This window comes from Mustelus asterias, chromosome 22 (assembly GCF_964213995.1).
Source record: "Mustelus asterias chromosome 22, sMusAst1.hap1.1, whole genome shotgun sequence".
In the NCBI taxonomy this organism is placed as follows: domain Eukaryota; kingdom Metazoa; phylum Chordata; class Chondrichthyes; order Carcharhiniformes; family Triakidae; genus Mustelus; species Mustelus asterias.
In genome coordinates this window covers 28,085,835-28,108,359 of record NC_135822.1, presented here as the reverse complement: position 1 = coordinate 28,108,359, position 22,525 = coordinate 28,085,835, and the positions used below count along the sequence as shown (strand labels likewise).

General features: G+C 47.8%; 1 protein-coding gene across 1 annotated transcript in view; it reads left to right on the top strand.

Annotated features, from left to right (window-relative positions):
• The window catches only part of LOC144509980 (immunoglobulin superfamily member 21-like), a 338,186-nt gene that overhangs the window by 140,091 nt on the left and 175,570 nt on the right, over positions 1–22,525 (top strand). Inside the window, exon 4 of the mRNA XM_078239053.1 lies at positions 16,348–16,466. Within this exon, the coding sequence (XP_078095179.1) occupies positions 16,348–16,466 (119 nt within the window). The remainder of the gene's footprint in view (positions 1–16,347; positions 16,467–22,525) is intronic.

Here is a 22,525-nt window from a genome sequence, read left to right as displayed (position 1 = left end):
ACAGTGTGTGTGGAGAGAGGGATAATCACAGGTTAAAGAGGTATGAATTGTCCCAAGGCAGCAAATCCAGGCAGCATGGTTACCGTACCTATATAGTTCGAGAGGCACCTCTCACGCGACCAGTCTCATTCTCACACAGCTCTGATGAAGGGTCATCTAGACTCGAGACATTGGTTCTAGTCTCTCTCCACAGATGCTGTCAGATCTGCTGAGATTTTCCAGCATTTTCTGTTTTTGTTTCTAGCATCCGCAGTATTTTCCTTTTATTTTTGCTTCAGTCTCATCCTCACACTGACAATCCTTCCCAAACTCACAGTTCCCTGCCACGGAGGCCTTGTGGCACAGTGGAAACATCTGGACCAAGAGCTCAGGGTTTGAGTCTAACGCCAGGACTTGTTGGCCACGAAAGGGCCATTCAAACAGGCTGATAATCAGCTAGGAAATCCTTCCACCACTCCCCGACCCTCCTCTAATACCCAACAGGTCAAAACATGTCCATGGGGCGGCACAATGGCACAGTGGTTAGCACTGCTGGCTCACAGCTTCAGGGACCTCGGTTCGATTCCCAGCTTGGGTCACTGTCTGTGCGGAGTTTGCACGTTCTTCCCGTGTCTGCGTGGGTTTCCTCCGGGTGCTCCGGTTTCCTCCCACAGTCCAAGGTTGTGCAGGTTAGGTAGTTTGGCCATGATAAAATTGCCCCTTACGCAGAGACGGGGAGAACATGCAAACTCCACACAGGCAGTGACCCAAGCCGGGAATCGAACCCGGGTCCCTGGCACCATGAGGCAGCAGTGCTAACCACTGTGCCACCATTAAGAAAAAGGTTTCGAGAGATTCAGAAACCCTGGGGAGACCAAATCGCAGAACTTGACTAAACAAATACAAAGAGGTGGTTGGAGTCTTGGCCACCCATAGTGGGGCAAGCGATAGCGATTGGCCGAGGGCAGTTACCCGATTGATGTATCAGGGATTTTATTTAAGACAGAGATAGATAGGTTCTTGATTGGTAAGGGGATCAAAGGTCACGGGGAAAAGGCGGGAGAATGGGGCTGAGAAACCTATCAGCCATGATTGAATGGCGGAGCAGACTCGATGGGCCAAATGGCCTAATTCTGCTCCTATGTCTTATGGTCGAACATAAATACAAATAAATCCCACAAAGATAAGATATTCTGAATAGTAAAGGATTACCGGGAGTTTTGGAGAAATAGAATCAAATCTGCGTCTTGTATCCTGGTTATGGATTATTCCTCGGGTTTAGGATCTCCCTGAACACCTTCATTAGATTCCAACTGTGCCATAACTGACAAGCCTCCATTATTTTATATGCAATTATGATGAGGCATTTACAGAGCGTAGCTATCAGTCTCCTGTGGATTACTGTTGAGTAATATAGCACTGTCTGTGATCCTGTTTACAGCTGGCAGTTAGTGTTGAAAATGGCTTTTAAACCTTGCTAAAATTAACTTTCATTGTATCCATGGCAAAAGCTAATAATTTCCAGCTGTCTAGCATCGTACAGCTCATGCATTTCTCTACGCTGGCTCTTGTACGTTTATACTGCACAGGGTATAAAGCTAACAATTCCCTCACATCTGGTACTGTTGCCTCCTGTACATGTGCCAAGGTAAAAGAATGACTCACTTCCATCTGGTTCGCTACACCTTGTCAATGTCTCAGAATCAACTTGTGCATACATACAAGGCACAACAGGTAAAGGGGAATGGCCGATCCTCAAGTGGCTTGTGTGTGTCTCAGAGTCAGCTCCCGTCTGTGTACAGTATGGCAGGAAAAATGGAACAATTCATTTCCATCTGATACTATGCAACTTGTCTGATTTGGTATGTACAGTGCACAATATGGGGCACCTCATTCCTGTTTGTTCTAGACTTCCTCGCCCTCGTATCTTTTTTTTCCATTCATTCGTGGGACAAGGACGTCGCTGGAATGGCCAGCATTTATTGCCCATCGCTTAGTTGCCCTTGCAACTGAGTGGCTTGCTAGGCCATTTCAGAGGGCAGTTGGCAGTCAAACACATTGCTCTGGCCCTGGAGTCACATGTAGGCCAGACCAGGTGAGGACGACAGATTTCCTTCCCTAAAGGAAGTGAACCAGATGGGTTTTTCCGACAATCGACAATGAATTCATGGTCATCATTAGATTCCAGATTTTTTTTTATTGAATTCAAATTCCACTATCTGCCGTGGCGGGATTCGAACCCGGGTCTCCAGAATGTTAGCTGAGTTTCTGGATTAATAGTCTAATTAAAAAAACAGTAGGCCATCGCCTCCCACTGTGTTCACTGTTGCATATTTCGTTTTGCTGAACCTTGCACAGATGACACCAGTTTCTATCTGTGTATGGGTTTTATTCACAATGTTTTGAAATGTCTGCTTCATGCTTCTACCTCCAGCTTCCAGCTCTTTCTACAGTTTGTTTACTTTTTTCGGAGTCCACATCCAGGCTTAATCAATCAGGCACAGTAAGAATCAATAACAAGCCAGTACAGATAATCAAAAACAGGACAATTGAACACTAGGGGTGGGATTTTCTGCACCCCCACACCGCCCCCCCCTACCACCACCACCCCAGAAGGTCCGTCAAATTCTCCATCCCACAATGATGATACCCGCAATGGGCAGAACAGGAAGATTTATGTTTAAGATCAGCTTCTGCATCTATCAATGAAGGACCATGAGAGTCAGACCTGATTAATGGCTCCTGCATGACTCATTGTCAGCTTTTGCAGAAATACTTCTGAGAAATGGTTCATTTGGGGCGCCACGGTGGCACAGGAGTTAGCCCTGCTGCCTCCCAGCACCAGGGACCCGACTTCAATTCCGGCCTTGGGTGACTGTGCGGAGTTTGCACATTCTCCCCGTGTCTGCGTGGGTTTCCTCCAGGTGCTCCGGTTTCCTCCCACAGTCCAAAGATGTGCGGGTTAGGGTGATTAGAAGGGTAAATATGTGGGGTTACGAGCATAGGGCCAGGTGGGGATTGTTGTCGGTGCAGGCTCGATGGGCCGAATGGTCTCTTTCTGCACAGTAAGTCCCCAAGATTCTATAATCGACTATTTCACAGGATTAGATATTCTTTATAGGACAATAGCATCAGTTTCTACGAGTGAAAAATAGCTGGCTCAGTGTGGAAATGAGGACACTTTTATTGGCAGGGCAGTGGTCCCCATGTTACTTGTCTGATGAGAAAAGGTTGGACAGACTTGGATTGTTTGCACGGGAGTTCAGAGGGATGACCTGATTGAAGTATTCAAGACCTATGAATGTGGAAAGGATGCTTCCTCCTCTGGGTGAGTCCAGAACTAGTGGGCAATATCTTTAAAATCAGGGATCGCCCTTACAGGACAGATATGAGGGGAATTTCTTTCCCAGGGGGTTGTGCGACTTTGGAACTCTGCCTCAGAAGGCAGTGGAGGCGGGGTCGTTGAATATTTTGAAGATGAAGGTAGCTAGATTTGTGCTAGGCAAGGTTATCGGGGGTAGATGGGAATGTGGCGGCACGGTGACACAATGGTTAGCACTGCTGCCCCACAGCACCAGGGACCTGGGTTCGATACCCGGCTTGGGTCACTTACTGTGAGGAGTCTGCACATTCTCCCCGTGTCTGCGTGGGTTTCCTCTGCATACTCCAGTTTCCTCCCACAGTCCAATGATGTGCAGGTTAGGTGGATTGTCCATGCTAAATTGCCTCTTAGTGTCCGAAGATGTGCACGTTAGAATGATTGGCCATGCTAAATTGCCCCATAGAGTCCAAAGATGTGTGGATTAGGTGGATTAGCCATGGTAAATGCACGCGGTTACGGGGATAGGGCAGGGGGGTGGGCCTGGATAAGATGCTCTGTTGGAGAAGAGAGTCAGTGCCGATGGGCTGAATGGCTTCCTTCTGCACTGTAGCGATTCTATGGAAACACAAACAGATCAGCCGTGACCTTACTGAACGGCAGAGCAAGCTCGAGGGAGCGAATGGGCTACCTCTGCTGCGACATGTTTGTGAGGAAGAACAGACTCGGAAGCCAGCCCCTTCACCACGGGCTGGAATTGGAGTCAAAGGCAGGTGCCCGCCCTCACCCTGGTTCCTAGGGGCTGGTTTCAGATTGCCGCCCGGGGAGGCCGATGCACCCAGCCTGTTGCCCGCGGTTACTGCGGAGACAAGAACGTGAGGAAAGAGAAAGGAGTGGCCTTTCAGAAACATCCACTTGCATGTCGGCTTCACATTCGCACACTATTCTCACTCCACCCCCCCAGCAACCTCCCCACCCCCCCACACCTCACCCCCCACAACCCCCACCCCCCTCCCCCTGCCCCGCCCTCCCAGCACAGAATACTGAGTGCCGAGATCAGGAACCAAATTGAACACTCTGTAAGAGCTCTAACTCTCAATATGATGCATTTAGTATATCAAGCAGCTGACAGACCCAGAGAAAATTACCATCTCCCCGGGCCAGCTGTTATATAAACAGCTTTCAGCTAACACCATGACACCGAAACAAACACTAATATCACAGTAATAAAATCACCCGAATATAGAGGGGGAGCGGCCAGCTTTAAGGACCAGAATAAACACTCGAAACATAAAGCAATCATTTTTAAACACCTTGATGCGCCTCATTTATCCCTGCCCTTTATTCTCCCTCGCCGTTTCCCAGCCAATATCGTCTCGTTTCGGATGCCAGATCTCTTCACCTCAGCCGACCGGCAGCCAATTTTGGCTGAGGCCCTCACAGGATATTGAATCTGAATGCCTGTGAGAGAACGATGCGCTTTCTGACTATTACAGCTTGTCAGGGTCGGTATAGCTTCATCCTGCCTCCATGCTGACATTCCCAAAGCAAGAACGCGCTGTCGATATTTGAAATTATTCCCTGTGGGTTCCGCGCTGCATCTCAGAAATCATTTTGCTTCACCTCATCACTTGAGGGAGAGAATTTAACTTTCGCAAGTTGCTGCCTGCCCCCTTCCCTGATCTTCAGCGAAGGAGGTTTCTTCTTATTTCCTTTAGTCCTTAAAGATGTTTTATTGTAAGCAGGGGCTTACAATTGTCGGAAAAACCCCGTCTGGTTCACTAATGCCCTTTAGGGTTGGAAATCTGCCATCCTTGCTTGGTCTGGCCTACATGTGACTCCAGAGCCCCAACAATGTGGTTGACTCTCAACTGCCCTCTGAAATGGTCTAACAAGCCACTCAGTTGTATCAATCGCTGAAGGAGGCAGCTCACCACCACCTTCTCAAGGACAACTCGGGATGGGCAATAAATGATGGCCAGGCAGTGACGCCCATGTCCCACGAATGAAAAAGTAGGGTCCATTGTCCAAAGTGATTGATAGGGCGGCGCGGTGGCACAGTGGTTAGCACTGCTGCCTCACAGCGCCAGGGACCTGGGTTCGATTCCCGGCTTGGGTCACTATCTGTGCGGAGTTTGCACATTCTCCCCGTGTCTGCGTGGGTTTCCTTCGGGTGCTCCGGTTTCCTCCCACAGTCCAAAGATGTGCGTGTTAGGCGCATTGGCCATGCTAAATTGCCCCTAGTGTGCTGGGATGCTTAGGTTCGAGGGAGTAGCAGGGTCAATATGTGGGGATATGGAGTTCGGGGCTGTGTGGGATTGTGGTCGGTGCAGACTCGATGGGCTGAGTGGCCTCTTCTGCACTGTAGGGATTCTATGATATTTCTTGCGATGATGTTGCAATGGGCTTCAAAGATGGTTTAGTTGAAGTTTCAGTCAGAAAATGTGCCAAGCAATAGGATACTGAACCTCAGTCTGTGGTGAGTCGTTGAATATCAATTTTTAATTCCCATTCCTTCACTCTGCTGGGATACAATCCAATAGTTCCCTACTCCACCCTGCTACCCCTGAATGCAGTGAGTTGGCGTTTGGGTGCAGGTTCATTGGCACAGAATGGCCCTCTGGTACCTCGCCCATCTGTGCATTCCTCACGTGTGAGTTGAGGTAATGATCAGCGGCAAGTTGAAGCACAAAACATTTTGATTGACACTCCCCAGCGCAGTGCTGAGGGAGCACCCTACCATCGGAGTGGCCATTTTTCACATGAAATCTCCTCCATCCTCTTCAGTGGATGGAATAGCCCCATGGTACTCTTTTCGAACACAACTGGGGAGTTCTCCCAGATGCCTTAACCAATAGTTATCCTCCAACCCACATCACTAAAACCATCTGGTCACTAGGAGCTAAGGAAATTTGGCATGTCCACTACAACTCTTACTAACCTTTACAGATGCACCATAGAAAGCATTCTTTCCAGTTGTGTCACAGCTTGGTATGGCTCCTGCTCTGCCCAAGACCACAAGAAACTACAAAGGGTTGTGAATGTAGCCCACTCCATCACCCAAACCAGCCTCCCATCCATTGATTCTGTCTACACTTCCCAGTGCCTCGGGAAAAGCAGCCAGCATAATCAAGGATCCCACGCACCCCGGACATTCTCTCTTCCACCTTCTTCCATCAGGAAAAAGATCTCGAAGTCTGAGATCACGTACCAACCAAGTCAAGAACAGCTTCTTCCCTGCTGCCATCAGACTTTTGAATGGACCTATTATATATTAAGCTGATCTTTCTCTCTCCCCCCCATCTGTAACTGCAACACTATATTCTGCACCCTCTCCTTTCCTTCTCCCCTATGTACTCTATGAATGGTATGCTTTGTCTGTATAGCACGTAAGAAACAATACTTTTCACTGTATCTCAGTACATGTGACAATAATAATTCAGATCAAATCAAGACATTGTTGCTTGTGGGAGTTTACTCTGTGCAAAGTGGACGCAGTGTTTCCTACGCTACAACAGTGATTACACTTCAGAAGGACTTCATTAGCTATCGAGCACTTTGGGATGTCCTGTGATCATGAAAGGCGCTATATAAATGCAAGTTGTTCTTTCTTCCTTTGCTCCAAACAACCAATAACACAAACTAAACATGATCCTGCTCCCCACACCCCCTCATGTCCATTTTCCAGCTTAAAATACTGGACAATAATTCCTCCCCTAGTCTAATCCAGGGAGTCCAATTATCTGCACCACAGTGCCGGGTGAACCCAGTGGCTGATGATTAATAGCTGGCAACACTCACCATCAACGCTCACGCACTAATAATGGTTGCTTGGGTTGAGGTACCTTTGGCAGTTGGCATAAAAGAATGGCACCGGGCCAGGGAATCAACACCTTCAGGAGGGAAGGGATGGCAGGAAAAGTGCCCAGAAGAAAAGAGCATTCTTTAGGCTGGCACAGTGGCACAATGGTTAGCATTGCTGCCTCACAGCACCAGGGCCCCGGATTCAATCCTAGCCTCGGGTGACTGTCCGTGTGAAGTTCTCCCCGTGTCTGGGTGGATTCCCTCCGGGTGCTCCAGCTTCCTCCCACAGCCCAAAGATGTGCGGGTGAGGCGGATTGGACATGTTAAATTGCCTCCTTAATGTCCACATATGTGTAGACTAGGTGGATTAGTTGGTTAGATATATGGGGTTACAGGGATAGGATGCTCTGTCGGAGAGATGGCACAGACTCGGTGGGCCCAATGGCCTCCTTCTGCACTGTAGGAATTCTCTGATATTCTTTTATCTTTAGAACTCAGATCCAAAATCCATCCAAACCGGATGTGAAACCCGCTGGAACTGATCTTAACTAACTGCAGGGAATCCAAAGGGAATGGGTTTTATGGTCATTATGGCACAGAGTAAGGCTATTCAGCCCATTAAGTTCATGCTGGTTCTGTACAGCAATTGAGACAGACCCGTTCCCCCACTCTACCTTCATAGCCCAGCAAGTTAATGCCCACCCATTAGCCAATTTTGATTGACTTCTGAATTGATGCCCTTGCAGGTTGTAGTTAAGGTATCCGATCGGGTGAGTATACAGGCAGTTTCACCCTACATCTAACCACAGCTCAGAGTATTAGAGCGTTGACATTGAACCTCCCGCAAAATAGGAAAAGGTTTCAGTTCTGACACTGGCATCACGGACTTAACATTAATAAGTACTAAAATGTATTGACTGACTCGAGACAGAGAAAACATCATATTAATCTTTCTCAAATGCTGCAGGGGATGAGAGTTCTTAATAAATAAGCTTTCTACACTGGTTGGATTTTAAATATGCAGCGTGACACTGAAAGCTGAAATATAAATGAAACCACGTCATGTATTGAGTCGGATAAAAAGAAATACTTCGATTAAATGCTTAAGAAACAATTCTCTTGCACGATACCTCCCTCGAGCTCATCGGGGTACAGTTCCAGGGCGTTGGCGGGTGACTTCTTTCTTCTCACTTAGAAAATGATTGGCAGCGCGCTACCCTGGCCGTGGGGAGAGCTATTGCGACCGTGCCCCGTGCTGTCCTCATCGGGACAGTTATTCAAGATGGCGCTGGAGCGAGGCAACTTCTTGCCAGCTGCCCCCAGCATACCCTCTAATTCTATCTTTTACTCTTGTTCTATGCTTTTAAAACTGCACTCTTTTAAACTGTTTGGCAATGTACATTCTGCACCCTCTCCTTCCCTTCTCCCCTGTGTACTCCATGAACCATTGTGTGGAGATGCTGCCATTGGACTGGGGTGGGCACAGTAAAAAGTCTCACAACGCCAAGCCCAACAGGTTTATTTGATAGCACGAGCTTTCGGAGCGCCGTTCCTCCATCAGGCGAGTCACCTGAAGGGGCAGCGCTCCGAAAGCTCTGATTCCAAATAAACCTGTTGGACTTTAACCTGGTGTCGTGAGACTTCTTAGTCTCCTCTATGAACGGTATGCTTTGTCTGTCTAGCGCGCAAGACACAATACTTTTCACTGTATCCCAATACATGTGACAATCATAAATCAAATCAAATACAATATACATTCATTTTTCAGCAGGGGGCACTGGAGAGCAATCCAGGTTCACCACCCGTGCTGCCTTTTTGGTTGTACCTCTCTCAACCTCTGATCCCTCCCCTTCCTCCCGACTTTCCCCCCCCCCCCCCACCACCCACCCCCCCACCCCCCCACCCCCCACACCCAGCTCATGGAGCTTGTGATCCCAAATGGGCCAGGATCTCCGAACTCCCTTTGACCATCAAACCAACAGGCAGTGTTAACCGTTACCAACAGAACCCTTTTCTGACAATGCCCAATGTTGGAGATTCCGGATTAAACCTGCACCGCAGGATTAAAGTTTATTTATTAGTGTCACAAGTAGGCTTACATTAACACTGCAATGAAGTTACTGTGAAAATCTCCTAGTCGCCACACTCTGGCGCCTGTTCAGATACACTGAGGGAGAATTTAGCACGGCCAATGCACCTAACCAGCACGTCTTTTAGACTGTAAGAGGAAACCGGAGCACCCGGAGGAAACCCACGCAGACACGGGGAGAAAGGGCAGACTCCGCACTGACAGTGACCCTAACCGGGGATCAAACCCAGGTCCCTGGCAGTGTGAAGAAGCAGTGCTAACCACTGTGCCACCTAAGGTTGACTCTGCTGCAGCAGTGACTGACAGTCACTAAGCTTTTCCTCATGAACATGACAAAAGGAGTTCCACTGAGAATAGTCTGATTGTTAAACATGAACTACTTATGCCATCTCCTTCAATATCCTGCTTAATCATGTTGCCCATCAAATCCTTGCTTTTCTTTTGACTGACAGAAGGACACAATGAAATCCAAAGTATTTTCCAACACTTTCCACACACATTCTGAGCAAGAAGACCCCAGCAACGCCAATTCCTCACCCTTACTGAGTTAGCTGGTCTCAGGCAAGATGGCAGCATTGGGTGCTGCCATTGATTTAGAAGCTGCCAGGTTATACAGGGGAAAACCAGCCAGTTTGGCTCCAGCTGTCTATCCAGGGATAGACATTGAATGAGAGCACGATCGGATTGGGTTGCAAATTACCCTCACATTTCAGGGTGGCACTGTAGCACAATGGTTAGCACTGCTGCCTCACAGAGCCAGGACACCAGGTTCAATTCCAGCCTTGGGTCACTGTCTGTGCGGAGTCTGCACGTTCTCCCCGTGTCTGCGTGGGTTTCCTCCGGGTGCTCCGCTTTCCTCCCATAGTCCAAAGATGTGGAGGTTAGGTGGATCAGCCGTGCTAAATTCTCCATCAGTGTCCAAAGATTTATAGATTAGGGGGATTAGCGGAGTAAATGAACAGGGGTCGGGCAGGGGGTGGGCCTGGGTGGGATACTCTCTCGGAGTGTCAGCGCAGACTCGATGGGCCAAATGGCCTCCTTCTGCACTGCAGGGATTCTATGAAGAAGCTTCCCAGCTCTCACGGTTTCGGATCATACATAAACATGAATGGCGCCCACTTGAGTGCAAGTATTTCCCATAAAAACAGAACCAACCATCAGAGGCCTTCAGAGAATGGACAACAAAAGGAGAGGAGGGGAGGGAAGACACATTTGGAAGCTGACTGATATTTTATAAACAATTATCAAAGTTGTTGAATGTATATTTAATAAGAATCAGCTCTTTTTAATCAGAAATACTTTTCTCTCTCATTGCTGTCAAGAAAGGTCCTGACTCACGTTGAGGTATGTTTGCAAGGCCACAGCGTGCCTGTCTGCCAGGCCCACAGCCGTGCCTCCCCATATTGTCCACCCATCTTCATCCTTTCCTCATCCCACAATTATTATCTCGCCCAAAGACGACATGGGTTTTTTTTTTGGCCATTTTGTACATTGCTTTAGATCACCTGATTCTTTCAACGATTCATGTCTGGCAGCTCGAAGCAATATCTTCCACCTCTTACGGCACGGCGGCACAGTGGTTAACACTGCTGCCTCACAGCGCCAAGGACTCAGGTTCGATCCCCGGCTTGGATCACTGTCTGTGTGGAGTCTGCACGTTCTCCCCGTGTCTGCATGGGTTTCCTCCGGGTGCTCCGGTTTCTTCCAACAGTCTGAAAGATGTGCTGGTCAGGTGCATTGGCCATGCTAAATTCTCCCTCAGTGTACCCGAACAGGCACCGGAGTGTGGTGACTAGGGGATTTTCACAGTAACTTCATTGCAGTGTTAATGTAACCCTACTTGTGACTAATAAATAAACTTTACCCTTCATGGGCCCGTCACAGTCTTCCTTCACCAAGCAACAGTCTTCTGCCTCCCGGATGGAATTCCCACACCTCCTCCATCACCAGTGCCATCTCCGACGCAAACGTTGATGTCTTGTGCATGCCAAGACTTTCACAGGATAGAATGATAGAATCCCTACAGTGCAGAAGGAGGCCATTCAGCCCATTGAGCCTGCACCAACAATCCCACCCAGGCCCTATCCCTGTAACCCCACGTATTTACCCTGTTAATCCCCCCTGACACTAAAGAGCAATTTAGCACGGCCAATCCACCTAATCTTTGGAATGTGGGAGGAAACCCACGCAGACACGGGGAGAACGTGCAGACTCCACACAGACAGTCACCCAAGGCCAGAATTGAACCTGGCACCCTGGCGCTGTGAGACAGCAGTGCTAACCACTGCGTCACCATCTCCTTTCCCTTCAACGTTCCATATAAAACACAAGCCAATTTAAAGCCTGCTCTCTGACAAATTCTTCCAATACAACTTCTGAGGACCCGCATAAACTCTTGCATAGAATCCAATATAAAAATAAAATTTGCTCTTAATATGGCTGATCCCTCTCTAACCTCTTACTCCCCATCCCGTATTTATAGTCTCTCTCTCTCTCTTTCTCTATTTTATCAATATTACAATCGCCGTCAATCCTCTAAATTTTCCTCATGTTGCTCTGAGTTGCAAGAAGCATTTCTCTGCGCACAGCAACCCTCACCGTGTTAAAATCCAGACTTGCTACTCGATCTCTTGCCCAGCCTCGAAACCGTGGAATTCCTCGGTTTCCTCAGTCCCTCGATTGCCATCTCCTCCTCCAATATTCTGACCTTTGGAGCTTTGCAACGCCAGGGAAAGCCTCCTCTCATTCCTTTCCCAATGGTTTCAGTACTGCGAACCTTTTAGATTAGGATATAACATGTGCTTCCAATTTATTGGCTAACAATCCATTTTCTGACAGCCAGCTTGTGTTTCCACATGTTTGTACAGTGTGTTCGGATTAATTCATGCTGTCTTAGATTGAATTGTACTGTGTACTTAGATTAGTTGATGAAATACGTTTAGATTGACTCGTGTTAGAATGATCTACCACGCAATTATCACAGAGAATCATAGAATCCCTACAGTGCAGGAGGAGGCCATTCGGCCCATCGAGTCTGCACCGACCACAATCCCACCCAGTCCCTATCCACATAACCCCAAATATTTGCCCTGCAGATCCCCCTGACATTAAGGGCCAATTTAGCATGGCCAATCCACCTAACCTGCAAATCTCTGGACTGTGGGAGGAAACCGGAGGAAACCCACGCAGACACAGGGAGGGCATGCAAACTCCACACAGACAGTCACCCAAGCCGGGAATCGAGCCCGGGTCCCTGGTGCTGTGAGGCAACAGTGCCAACCACTGTGCCACCGTATCCAGTAAGAAGTCTTGCAACACCAGGTTAAAGTCCAGCAAGTTTATTTGGTAGCAAACGCCACTAGCTTTCGGAGCATGCTGCTCCTTCGTCAGGTGGAGTGGGAGACCGTATCCAGCAAAGTTTTTATGGAACCCCCTATCAAAGTTCAGAAGTTGGTGTGCGTGTATGCGTTTCTGTGTCTCTTAATATTATCAATACCCATTGCCCAGGATGGTGAAAAGAATCCGAGTGTTGCCAGACCCATGTACAGCCTGAACATCCATTATCTGGCCAGGCACCTTGGCACTAAGGTACCTTTTCATTGTGCCTGAGGAACACCTCATCACTGTGAGGCAGAATTAGGGTACGGAGGCATGTTGTCGTAGGTCTCCAATGCTGCAAAGCTAGCCAAGGATCTTGGGGGAATTGTCAAAGTGGGTCTGTGTATGAAGTGGATGCAGGATCAGCCCAACAATGGTTGGTGGATGGAAATTGAATGCAGAGAGAGTGAGGGCATTGGGTAGGTGGGGAGGGTTCTTGGAGCGCCTCCACTTTCTCAGAAGACTAAGGAAATTCGGTATGTCAGCTACGACTCTCACCAGCTTTTACAGATGCGCCATAGAAAGCATTCTTCCTAGTTGTATCACAGCTTGGTATGGCTCCTGCCCTGCCCAAGACCGCAAGAAATTACAAAAGGTCGTGAATGTAGCCCAATCCATCACTCAAACCAGCCTCCCATCCATTGACTGTCTAAACTTCCTGCTGCCTCGGAAAAGCAGCCAGCATAATTGCACCCCAGGCAAAATCGCTTCCACCTTCTTCCGTCGGGAAAAAGACACAAAAGTCTGAGGTCACGTACCAACCAATTTAAGAACAGCTTCTTCCATGCTGCTGTCAGACTTTTGAATGGACCTACTTCGTATTAAGTTGATCTTTCTCTACACCCTACCTATGACTGTAACACTACATTCTGCACTCTCTCCTTTCCTTCTCTATGAACGGTATGCTTTGTCTGTATAGTGCGCAAGAAACGATACTTTTCACTGTATACCAATACACGCGACAATAATAAATCAAATCAAATCAAATCAAGAAGGGAAGACAAAGAATGGTTGTGTTATGGTTAAGGTCAGAAACCCCAAATTGTTGTATGAAGCCTGCCCAAATCATAAGTTTTGCATCTTGAATTTGGCTAGGGTAAGCATGAGATGCTGCACTTCGGGTGTGATTCAAAAGACCCACTGGGGAGCTTTTATCAAATAAAGTTTATTTAAGGGGCCCGGGTTCAATTCCCGGCTTGGGTCACTGTCTGTGTGGAGTCAGCACGTTCTCCCCGTGTCTGGGTGGGTTTCCTCTGGGTGCTCCGGTTTCCTCCCACACTCCAAAGAGGGTTAGGTTGATTGGCCACACTAAATTGCCCCTTAGTGTCAGGGGGATTAGCAGGATAAATATGTGGGGTTATGGGGATAGGGCTGGGGTGGGATTGTGGTCGGTGCAGGCTCGATGGGCGGAATGGCCTCCTTCTGCACTGTAGGGATTCTATGATTCTATGATCTCAAAGAACTTTACGGCCAATGAGGTGCTTTCAACTATTAGTCACTGTTGTGTGCATTGAGTTCAACACTGGCCTTTCGTGCTTAACTACTGGACTTGACTCAGTCCAGACTGATGGAACGGATCCCCATGTATCATCATAGAATCATAGAAACCCTACAGTACAGGAAGAGGCCATTCGGCCCATCGAGTCTGCACCAACCACAATCCCACCCAGGCCCTACCCCCATACCCCTACATATTTTACCCGCTAATCCCTCTAACCTACGCATCTCAGGACACTAAGGGGCAATTTATCATGACCAATCAACCTAACCCACACATCTTTGGACTGTGGGAGGAAACCGGAGCACCCGTAGGAAACCCATGCAGACACGGGGAGAATGTGCAAACTCCACACAGACAGTGACCCAAGCCGGGAATCGAACCCAGGTCCCTGGAGCTGTGAAGCAGCAGTGCTAACCACCGTGCCGCCCTGTAAGTCTCCTGTATGGAATCATTTTGATTGCCTCAGCCTGGATCCTCTCAATTCAGTTGAAAGTAATGAGCACTAAATTGTCATTTCCCTCAAAGAGCACACATCCTTAGCTATGGGGAATAAGAAAAACGTCCCACTGTTTAAGCTTAAGTTTATTTATTAGTGTCACAAGCAGGCTTATATTAACACTGCAATGAAGTTACTGTGAAAATCCGCTAGTCGCCACACTCCGGCGCCTGTTCGGGTACACTGAGGGAGAATTTAACATGGCCGATGCACCTAACCAGCACGTCTCTTGGATTGTGGGAGGAAACCGGAGCACCCGGAGGAAACCCACGCAGACACGGGGAGAATGTGCAGACTCCGCACAGACAGTGACCCAAGCCGGGAATCGAACCTGGGTCCCTGGTGCTCTGAGGCAGCAGTGCTAAGCTTCAACCATGTCGTGCAATATTGGGTATGCTCACTGGACGGCACGGTGGCACAGTGGTCAGCACTGCTGCCTCACAGCGCCACGGACCCGGGTTCAATTCCTGTCTTGGGTCACTGTCTGTGTGGAGTTTGCACATTCTCCCCGTGTCTGCGTGGGTTTCCTCCGGGTGCTCCGGTTTCCTCCCACAGTCCAAAGATGTGCTGTTAGGTTGATTGGCCATGCTAAATTGTCCCTTAGTGTCAGGGAGACTAGCGGGTTAATGCGTGGAGTTTCAGGGATCGGTCTCAGTGGGATTGTGGTCGGTGCAGGCTCCATGGGCCGAATGGCTTCCTTCTGCACTGTAGGGATTCTATGATTCTCTGAGATTTGTTACTTAGCCATAATTGGAGACTGTCCACTCCGCATCCATGCTTTGCCTGACCTGGTTGAAAATGTTCCACATGCCCACATTTTGACAATCAAAAAATTAATTGAAAAATAGTGAAAGAGTCACTTTATAATATTCATGTATGACCGAGACTAACCATGGCATCACTTTTATTCCACATCTGTGTATCCTTTTACTGACCAGACTTCCTATTTATGGTCCAGACCATGACAAAGCATCAATGTCCCAGAGTTATATTTAGTCCATATCAAGGGTAATTGTGCAACCGGCATTTCCATTGGCGAGCCATACTCACATGAAGCACAGCTACAAGAGGACCCAAAACATTCCAGAGCAGTTCCAACCTGCTTCTTCCAGGAGTGGGAGATCAGTTTGGAGAACTTTCCTTATTGTATATCAGTACTAAAATGGGACTGATTTGATTTGATTTGATTTATTTTTGTCACATGTATTAGTATACAGTGAAAAGTATTGCTTCTTGCACGCTATACAGACAAAGCACACAATTCATAGAGAAGGAAAGGAGAGAGTGCAGAATGTAGTGTTACAGTCATAGCTAGGGTGCAGAGAAAGATCAACTTAATACAAGGTAGGTCCATTCAAAAGTCTGATGGCAGCAGGGAAGAAGCTGTTCTTGAGTCGGTTGGTACGTGACCTCAGACTTTTGTATCTTTTTCCCAACACAAGAAGGTGGAAGAGAGAATGTCCGGGGTGCGTGGGGTCCTTAATTATGTTGGCGGCTTTTCCAAGGCAGTGGGAAGTGTAGACAGAGTCAATGGATGGGAGGCTGGTTTGCACGATGGACTGGGCTATATTCACAAACCTTTGTAGTTCCTTGCAGTCTTGGGCAGAGCAGGAGCCACACCAAGCTGTGATACAACCAGAAAGAATGACTATTTGGACTGCCTGGATCCACTACAGTTCGCCTACCGCCGTAACAGGTCCACAGCAGACTGAAAACGTGTTTGTGTTTGCTGAAATGTGATTAATTTTGTTCTATTTATTTTCTTTCTCTTAATAAAACAGGATTCCAGAAGTCCGTATTTTGGATAATGGGCCTTTCGAATGCCACGTTGGGATCTACGACAGGACAAACCGCAAGAAGTTTCTGGAAGCATATGGTCATGTTTTCCTTAATGTCATGTGTAAGTTAACAGAACGCAGCGCTGATTTGTCGATGCGGCGAGGCAGTCACAGCTCTGAAGGGTTTCAGTGATGGGATGAGGGGTCTCCTGTAGGATATAGATTATACGTGATGGGTCCTCCGAGGAGGAAGTAGGTTTATCCATTGATTCCAATTTTGGAAGGAAGCACCGATTGGAAGATTAGCCCTGCAGGATTGTGGTCCCCTTCCAACATGGCTGCCCACCTCGCTGCCAATCCATTAGATTCGTGTAACTGACTGCAGTTAAGACTGTGTAACTTTTGGATGGGATTTTCTGGCCTCCCTCACCTCGAAACTAGAAAACCCTGCCTGAGGTCAACAGATCTTTCGATGGTCCGCCCCTCGCCCGCTCCAATTCCCATGGCAGACTGAACGAGAAAATTCACCTCTCCTTTTTCGAACCGAGAAAAGGCTTGCTTTGTGAAAATGGAAGGAATCATAGAAATATAGAAGATAGGAGCAGGAGGAGGCCATTTGGCCCTTCGAGCCTGCTCCGCCATTCATCACGATCATGGCTGATCGTCCAACTCAATAGCCTAATCCTGCTTTCTCCCCATAACCTTTGATCCCATTCCCCCCAAGTGCTATATCCAGCCGCCTCTTGAATATATTCAATATTTTGGCATCAACTACTTCCTGTGGTAACGAATTCCACAGGCTCACCACTCTTTGGGTAAAGAAATGTCTCCTCACCACCATCCTAAATGTCTACCCTGAATCCTCAGACTGTGATCCCTGGTCTGGACACCCCCACCATCGGGAACATCCCCCCTGAATCTACCCTGTCTAGTCCTGTTAGTATTTTATAAGTCTCTATGAGATTCCCCTTCATTTGTCTGAAGGATTGCATTTATATAGCGCCTTTCACAACGTCAGGGTGTCTCAGAAGGCTTTGCAGCCAACAAAGTACATGTTTGGAATGGTAGTGACTGACCTGGAGGTCTCGTGGCGCAGTGGGTAAGGTCCCTTCCTCTGAGCCAGAAGCCCCAGGTTTGAGCCTGACTCCGGGACTTGACGGGCAGGGAAGGAATAGTCATAACACAGCCAAACTGATTATCAACTTGTAAATCCTTCCGACATTCGTCGATGGTGGATGATTAGTGCAGGAGAGGTTCCAGGTCAGACATCTGGAGAAGCCAATGGCAATTCACTGCAATAACTTTCCAAGCTTAACCATGGACCAACACAGCAATGCATAGTTGGCAATGCCCTCTTAGGGCATGGCACCTGTAAACAGAGAGAGAGTCACTGTTGTAATGCAGAAAACACTGCGGCCAATTTGTGCACAGCAAGATCCCACCCACATCACTGTGGTAATTGTTGTTTTTATTGCTGATGTTGATTGAGGGATAAATATTGACTGGTTAACTCCCCGGTTCTTCTTCAAAATAGTGCCCCGGGAGCCGAAATTCTCCGGACTCGTGCGCCCCGCTACCGCTGCCAGCGAGAACGGAGAATTTGGCGCTCAGCAATTAACTGCAGCGGGACCGGAGAATCCCAGCCCCGGGTGAGGTTGGAGAATCCCAGCCAGGATCTTTTACATCCACCCCGGGAAAGCAGAAGGGACCAAAGGAATCACGGTTTAGCATCTCATCTGAAAGGCAGCACCTCCCACAGTGCTCACTCAATGCTCAAATCACTAGCGTCGGCTTTCAATCCACAAGCTTTGCCTCAACAACAAGGGTGATGCCAACTGAACCAGGGCTGATAACAAAAGTTTATTTATTTATTACTCACAAGTAAGGCTTACATTAACACGGCAATGAAGTTACTGTGAAAATCCCCTAGTCGCCACATTCCAGTGCCTGTTCGGCTACACTGAGGGAAAATTTAGCACGGCCAATGCACCTAACCAGCATATCATTCGGACTGTGGGAGGAAACCAGACATCCAGAAGAAACCCACGCAGACACGGGGAGAATGTGCAAACTGCCGGGAATCGAACCTGGGTCCCTGGCGCTGTGAAGCAGCAGCGCCAACCACAGCGCCACTGTGCCACCCATTACATTCTTCCCACACGCCCCTCCATCCCTCAGTCTGCTTCTTACTCAAGTCTACCAGAAGCTTTTACGAATGCAACTTGCTGTTGACTCAATATCAATTGGTGATTCACCTCGCTCTCCTTCCCCATTTCTTTCGACCTTGGTGGCCCCCGATTCCATGACCACAGCCCATTCATTGAGCGCTCTCCGCCCGAGAGTGAGGGCAAACCAGTGGGAAAAATTGCAATATAAAATTTCTTACACCTACGTAGGGACTTGTGAGAGCAGGCAAAACTGTTCCGGGAAGAGACGTTATACACTGAACAGGAATGGACGCTTGTCAAATTAAAACAAAATGTTTTTAATAACGGAGAAGCTGCAGCTCAGAACCATTAAGCAACATGTTATGTGAGTGAACCTCCCAATGGAAGCAACAAGCACCGTGAGTCTCTGCTACTTTCAAAATTAAACTTAACACAGTGTTGTGCGATCAGTGCTTTTCCCTTGGTTGATCGAAGCTAAGCTGAAATACGACACTAAATGGAGGCAATGAGCTCTGGCCCGTGACTCCGAGTCCATCAGTTGTGGGTCTAAGTCCCACTCAAGGATTTGCGTGCAAAAATCTAGGCTGACGTTCTCAGTGCTGGGCTGAGGAAATGCTGCACTGTTGGAGGCACTGCTTTTGGAGGAAGAATTAAACCAAGGTCCTGTCCTGCCCCTTCAGCTGGATTCCATGGCACCATTTTGGAAAAGAACACAGAGTTCTCCTTGGTCCCTAGGCCAACATTCATCCCGCAATCAACATCACACAGAAACAGATTATCTGGTATTCATTGCATTCCGATTCATGGAACCTTGTTGTGTGCAAGTTGGCTACTGCGTTTTGTTTACTAGAGCAGTGACTACACCTACACATTGGCTTGAAAGTATCTGGGACATTCTGAAGCTGTGGAAGGTACAATATAAATGCAAACCTTTCTTCCTTCATTTGACCCATTTCTTGTCTTTGATCCCCTTCTCTCCAAATGCTATATCCAGCCGCCTCTTGAATACATTCAATGTTTTGACATTAACTACTTCCTGTGGTAATGAATTCCACAGGCTCACCGCTCTTTGGGTGAAGAAATGTCTCCTCATCTCCGTCCTAAATGGAAAGCTATGACCCCACCAGCCACCCAACTAACTGTCTCTTGAATATCTGAAGAGTTTTTTTCAGAATGGGGGCCATTCAGATATGAATCACTAAACCGAGGGGACATCATTTTAAAAATAAGCGGTCTCCCTTTCAAGACAGAGATGAGGAACCTTTTCTCCCAAAGAGTGGTTGGTGTGTGGAAATATCTTCAACAGACAGTAGAGGCGGCAGGGTCTTTCAATTTATTCCAGACTGAATTAGGAAGGTTTTAGTAAATGAAGTTGTTATCTTTGAAGTGCCAATTAGGTTTCTAAACAAACATGAAACCACATCAAAGACATATTCCCTTACTATAGGCTGGTGAAAATTACAGTAGTTCTTGGATCATTAGGAATACCTGCTGAGCTGATGCTTTTGAAACTCAGCCAAGCAATCACAATGAAATAGCTGCCATAACAACAGTTTCTAGCTCCATTGATGTCATGTCCTAACTATGTTAAGGGTTGTGGGTTGTAAACAAAAACAAAAGATGTGGTTTGCCGATCCTTATTTAGGCGCCAGCCTTGTCCCGGTGGTGGTATCCCAAACTATACGTTGGAAGGTTTTGAGTTTGTACCCCACTCAAGAATGGGGCTATGACCCAGGCTGGCACTTCAGTGCAGCACTGAGGGAGTGCCACGAGGTTTAGTGATTCTGATTAGAGTCTAAACGGAGGTTCTCAGGTAGATGTGAAAGATGCATCGCACTATCTGAAGAGAAGCAGCGGCCCTGCTTCATTCATTCTGCATCGCTAGAATCCGATTAGCTGGTCATTATTTCATTGTTTGTGGGATATTTCAGTGAACAAATCGGCTGTCACGTTTAGAAACATAGAAACATAGAAAACTACAGCACAAAACCCACTCCACCCTCCCTCAACCCACCCTCCCCCACCCTCCCTCAATCCACCCTCCCCCATCCCACCCTCCCTCAACCCATCCTCCCCCACTCCACCCTACCTCATTCCACCCTCCCTCACCCCTCCCTCCCCACCCCCATCCCTCACTCCACCTTCCTTCGCCCCACCCTCCCTCGCCCCACCCCATCCTCCCTCAACCCACCCTCCCTCATCCCACTCGCTCTCGCCCCACCCTCCCTCACTCTACACCAACCTCACCCACCCTACCTACCTCGCCTCACCCAACTCACATCCCACCCTCCCTCAGCCCAGCCTGCCTCACATCCCACCCTACCTCAGCCCAGCCTACCTCACATCCCACCCTCCCTCGCCCCACCCTACCTCACATCCCACCCTACCTCAGCCCATCCTACCTCTGCAACCTACTCTAATCATCCATCTGGTTAATGCTGTATAGTCTCCGAATGGCTGTGCATATCCTGCTCCACCACTGGGAGCACGGTCAGTGATAGCTAACCCTGCTCTCTCAAACTATACCCCTGAGCTCATCTGCCCCACTACCCCTCTCCCCAACCTTCAATAATGTCCTTCAAGCCAATGCCTTTAACTGTACCTTTAGACAGCTCCTCTCACTCTTTTTTAGTTGTTCAATGTCTGGGCTGTTTACTGTGTTCAAAGTGCCACATGAAATACAGCTGTGATTGGATCTTGGTGCTATCCTGTGCTGGGAAGGTTCTCAATTTCAGAAGAGTTGAAGCAGAGAGAGGGGGAGAACTGACCTGGAAGCGAGGATGTCAATGTGACGTTGTCTCTTCTTAAGGCTGAGAGAATTCAACGGAGAGACTGAATAGACTGGGACATTGGAATTCAGAAGAATGAGGGGAGATCTTATAGAAACATATAAAATTATGAAGGGAATAGATAAGATAGAAGCAGGGAAGTTGTTTCCACTGGCGGGTGAAACTAGAACTAGGGGGCATGGCCTCAAAATAAGGGGGAGAAGATTTAGGACTGAGTTGAGGAGGAACTTCTTCACCCAAAGGGTTGTGAATCTGTGGAATTCCCTGCCCAGTGAAGCAGTTGAGGCTACCTCATTGAATGTTTTTAAGGAAAGAATAGATAAATTTTTGACCAGTAAAGGAATTAAGGGTTATGGTGAGCGGGCGGGTAAGTGGAGCTGAGTCCACAAAAAGATCAGCCATGATCTTATTGAATGGCGGAGCAGGCTCGAGGGGCCAGACGGCCTACTCCTGCTCCTAGTTCTTATGTTCTTACATTCTTAAGACTGCGCTGCAATGGAGTGATGACAGTTATGTGGTTCAGATAATGAGGAACCACAATAGACTGGTGGTAATGTTAGTTATCATTTCCCTGATAGGCAGACCTTGGGGAGCCTGATCTAACAGTGGCAAATTAAACTATGGAATTAGGATAACTGATTCTCTTTCTTACGCTCTTCTCATTCTCCTTTCATCATCTTCGTGTCTCTATAATGTAACCTACAAAGAGTAGGATGTCGGAGCTGCCTACCTAACGGTCCCTGGCGTCCCAAGTTAAAATCAACCGCTGGCTCTTTCTCCCGCTGCCAAGATTACATCGTTTATGGGGGAATTACAGGTCCCAACTTAAAGCCATACCTTATTGTAAAGGATGCACGGTTCCACAGATTGATTAGTTATTTCCAAAGCAGATATGCTATGCCTTCCAGATTAACTTTCACATTGAGTTATCGCAAGCATCAGTCAAACTGTACCACGTAAGGAAACATGCTGCTATTAAGTTCACCACTGACAGGTGGACTAGCTCAGCACCTCTTGCATATTTGCCCCATGATATTCCCTAAATAAAAACTCATTCTCTGGTAGCAATCCACAGCACACAACTGCGTTGGTTCTAACAAATCCTAGCCTGTTTAGAGTGAACATTCTGTTATCATCTTAAACTTTGTACAGCATCTGTTGGATGGATTCATTCCAGTCACTTGAATGTTGTAATGATTCCTGTTCACCAGTTAGGTAAATAGC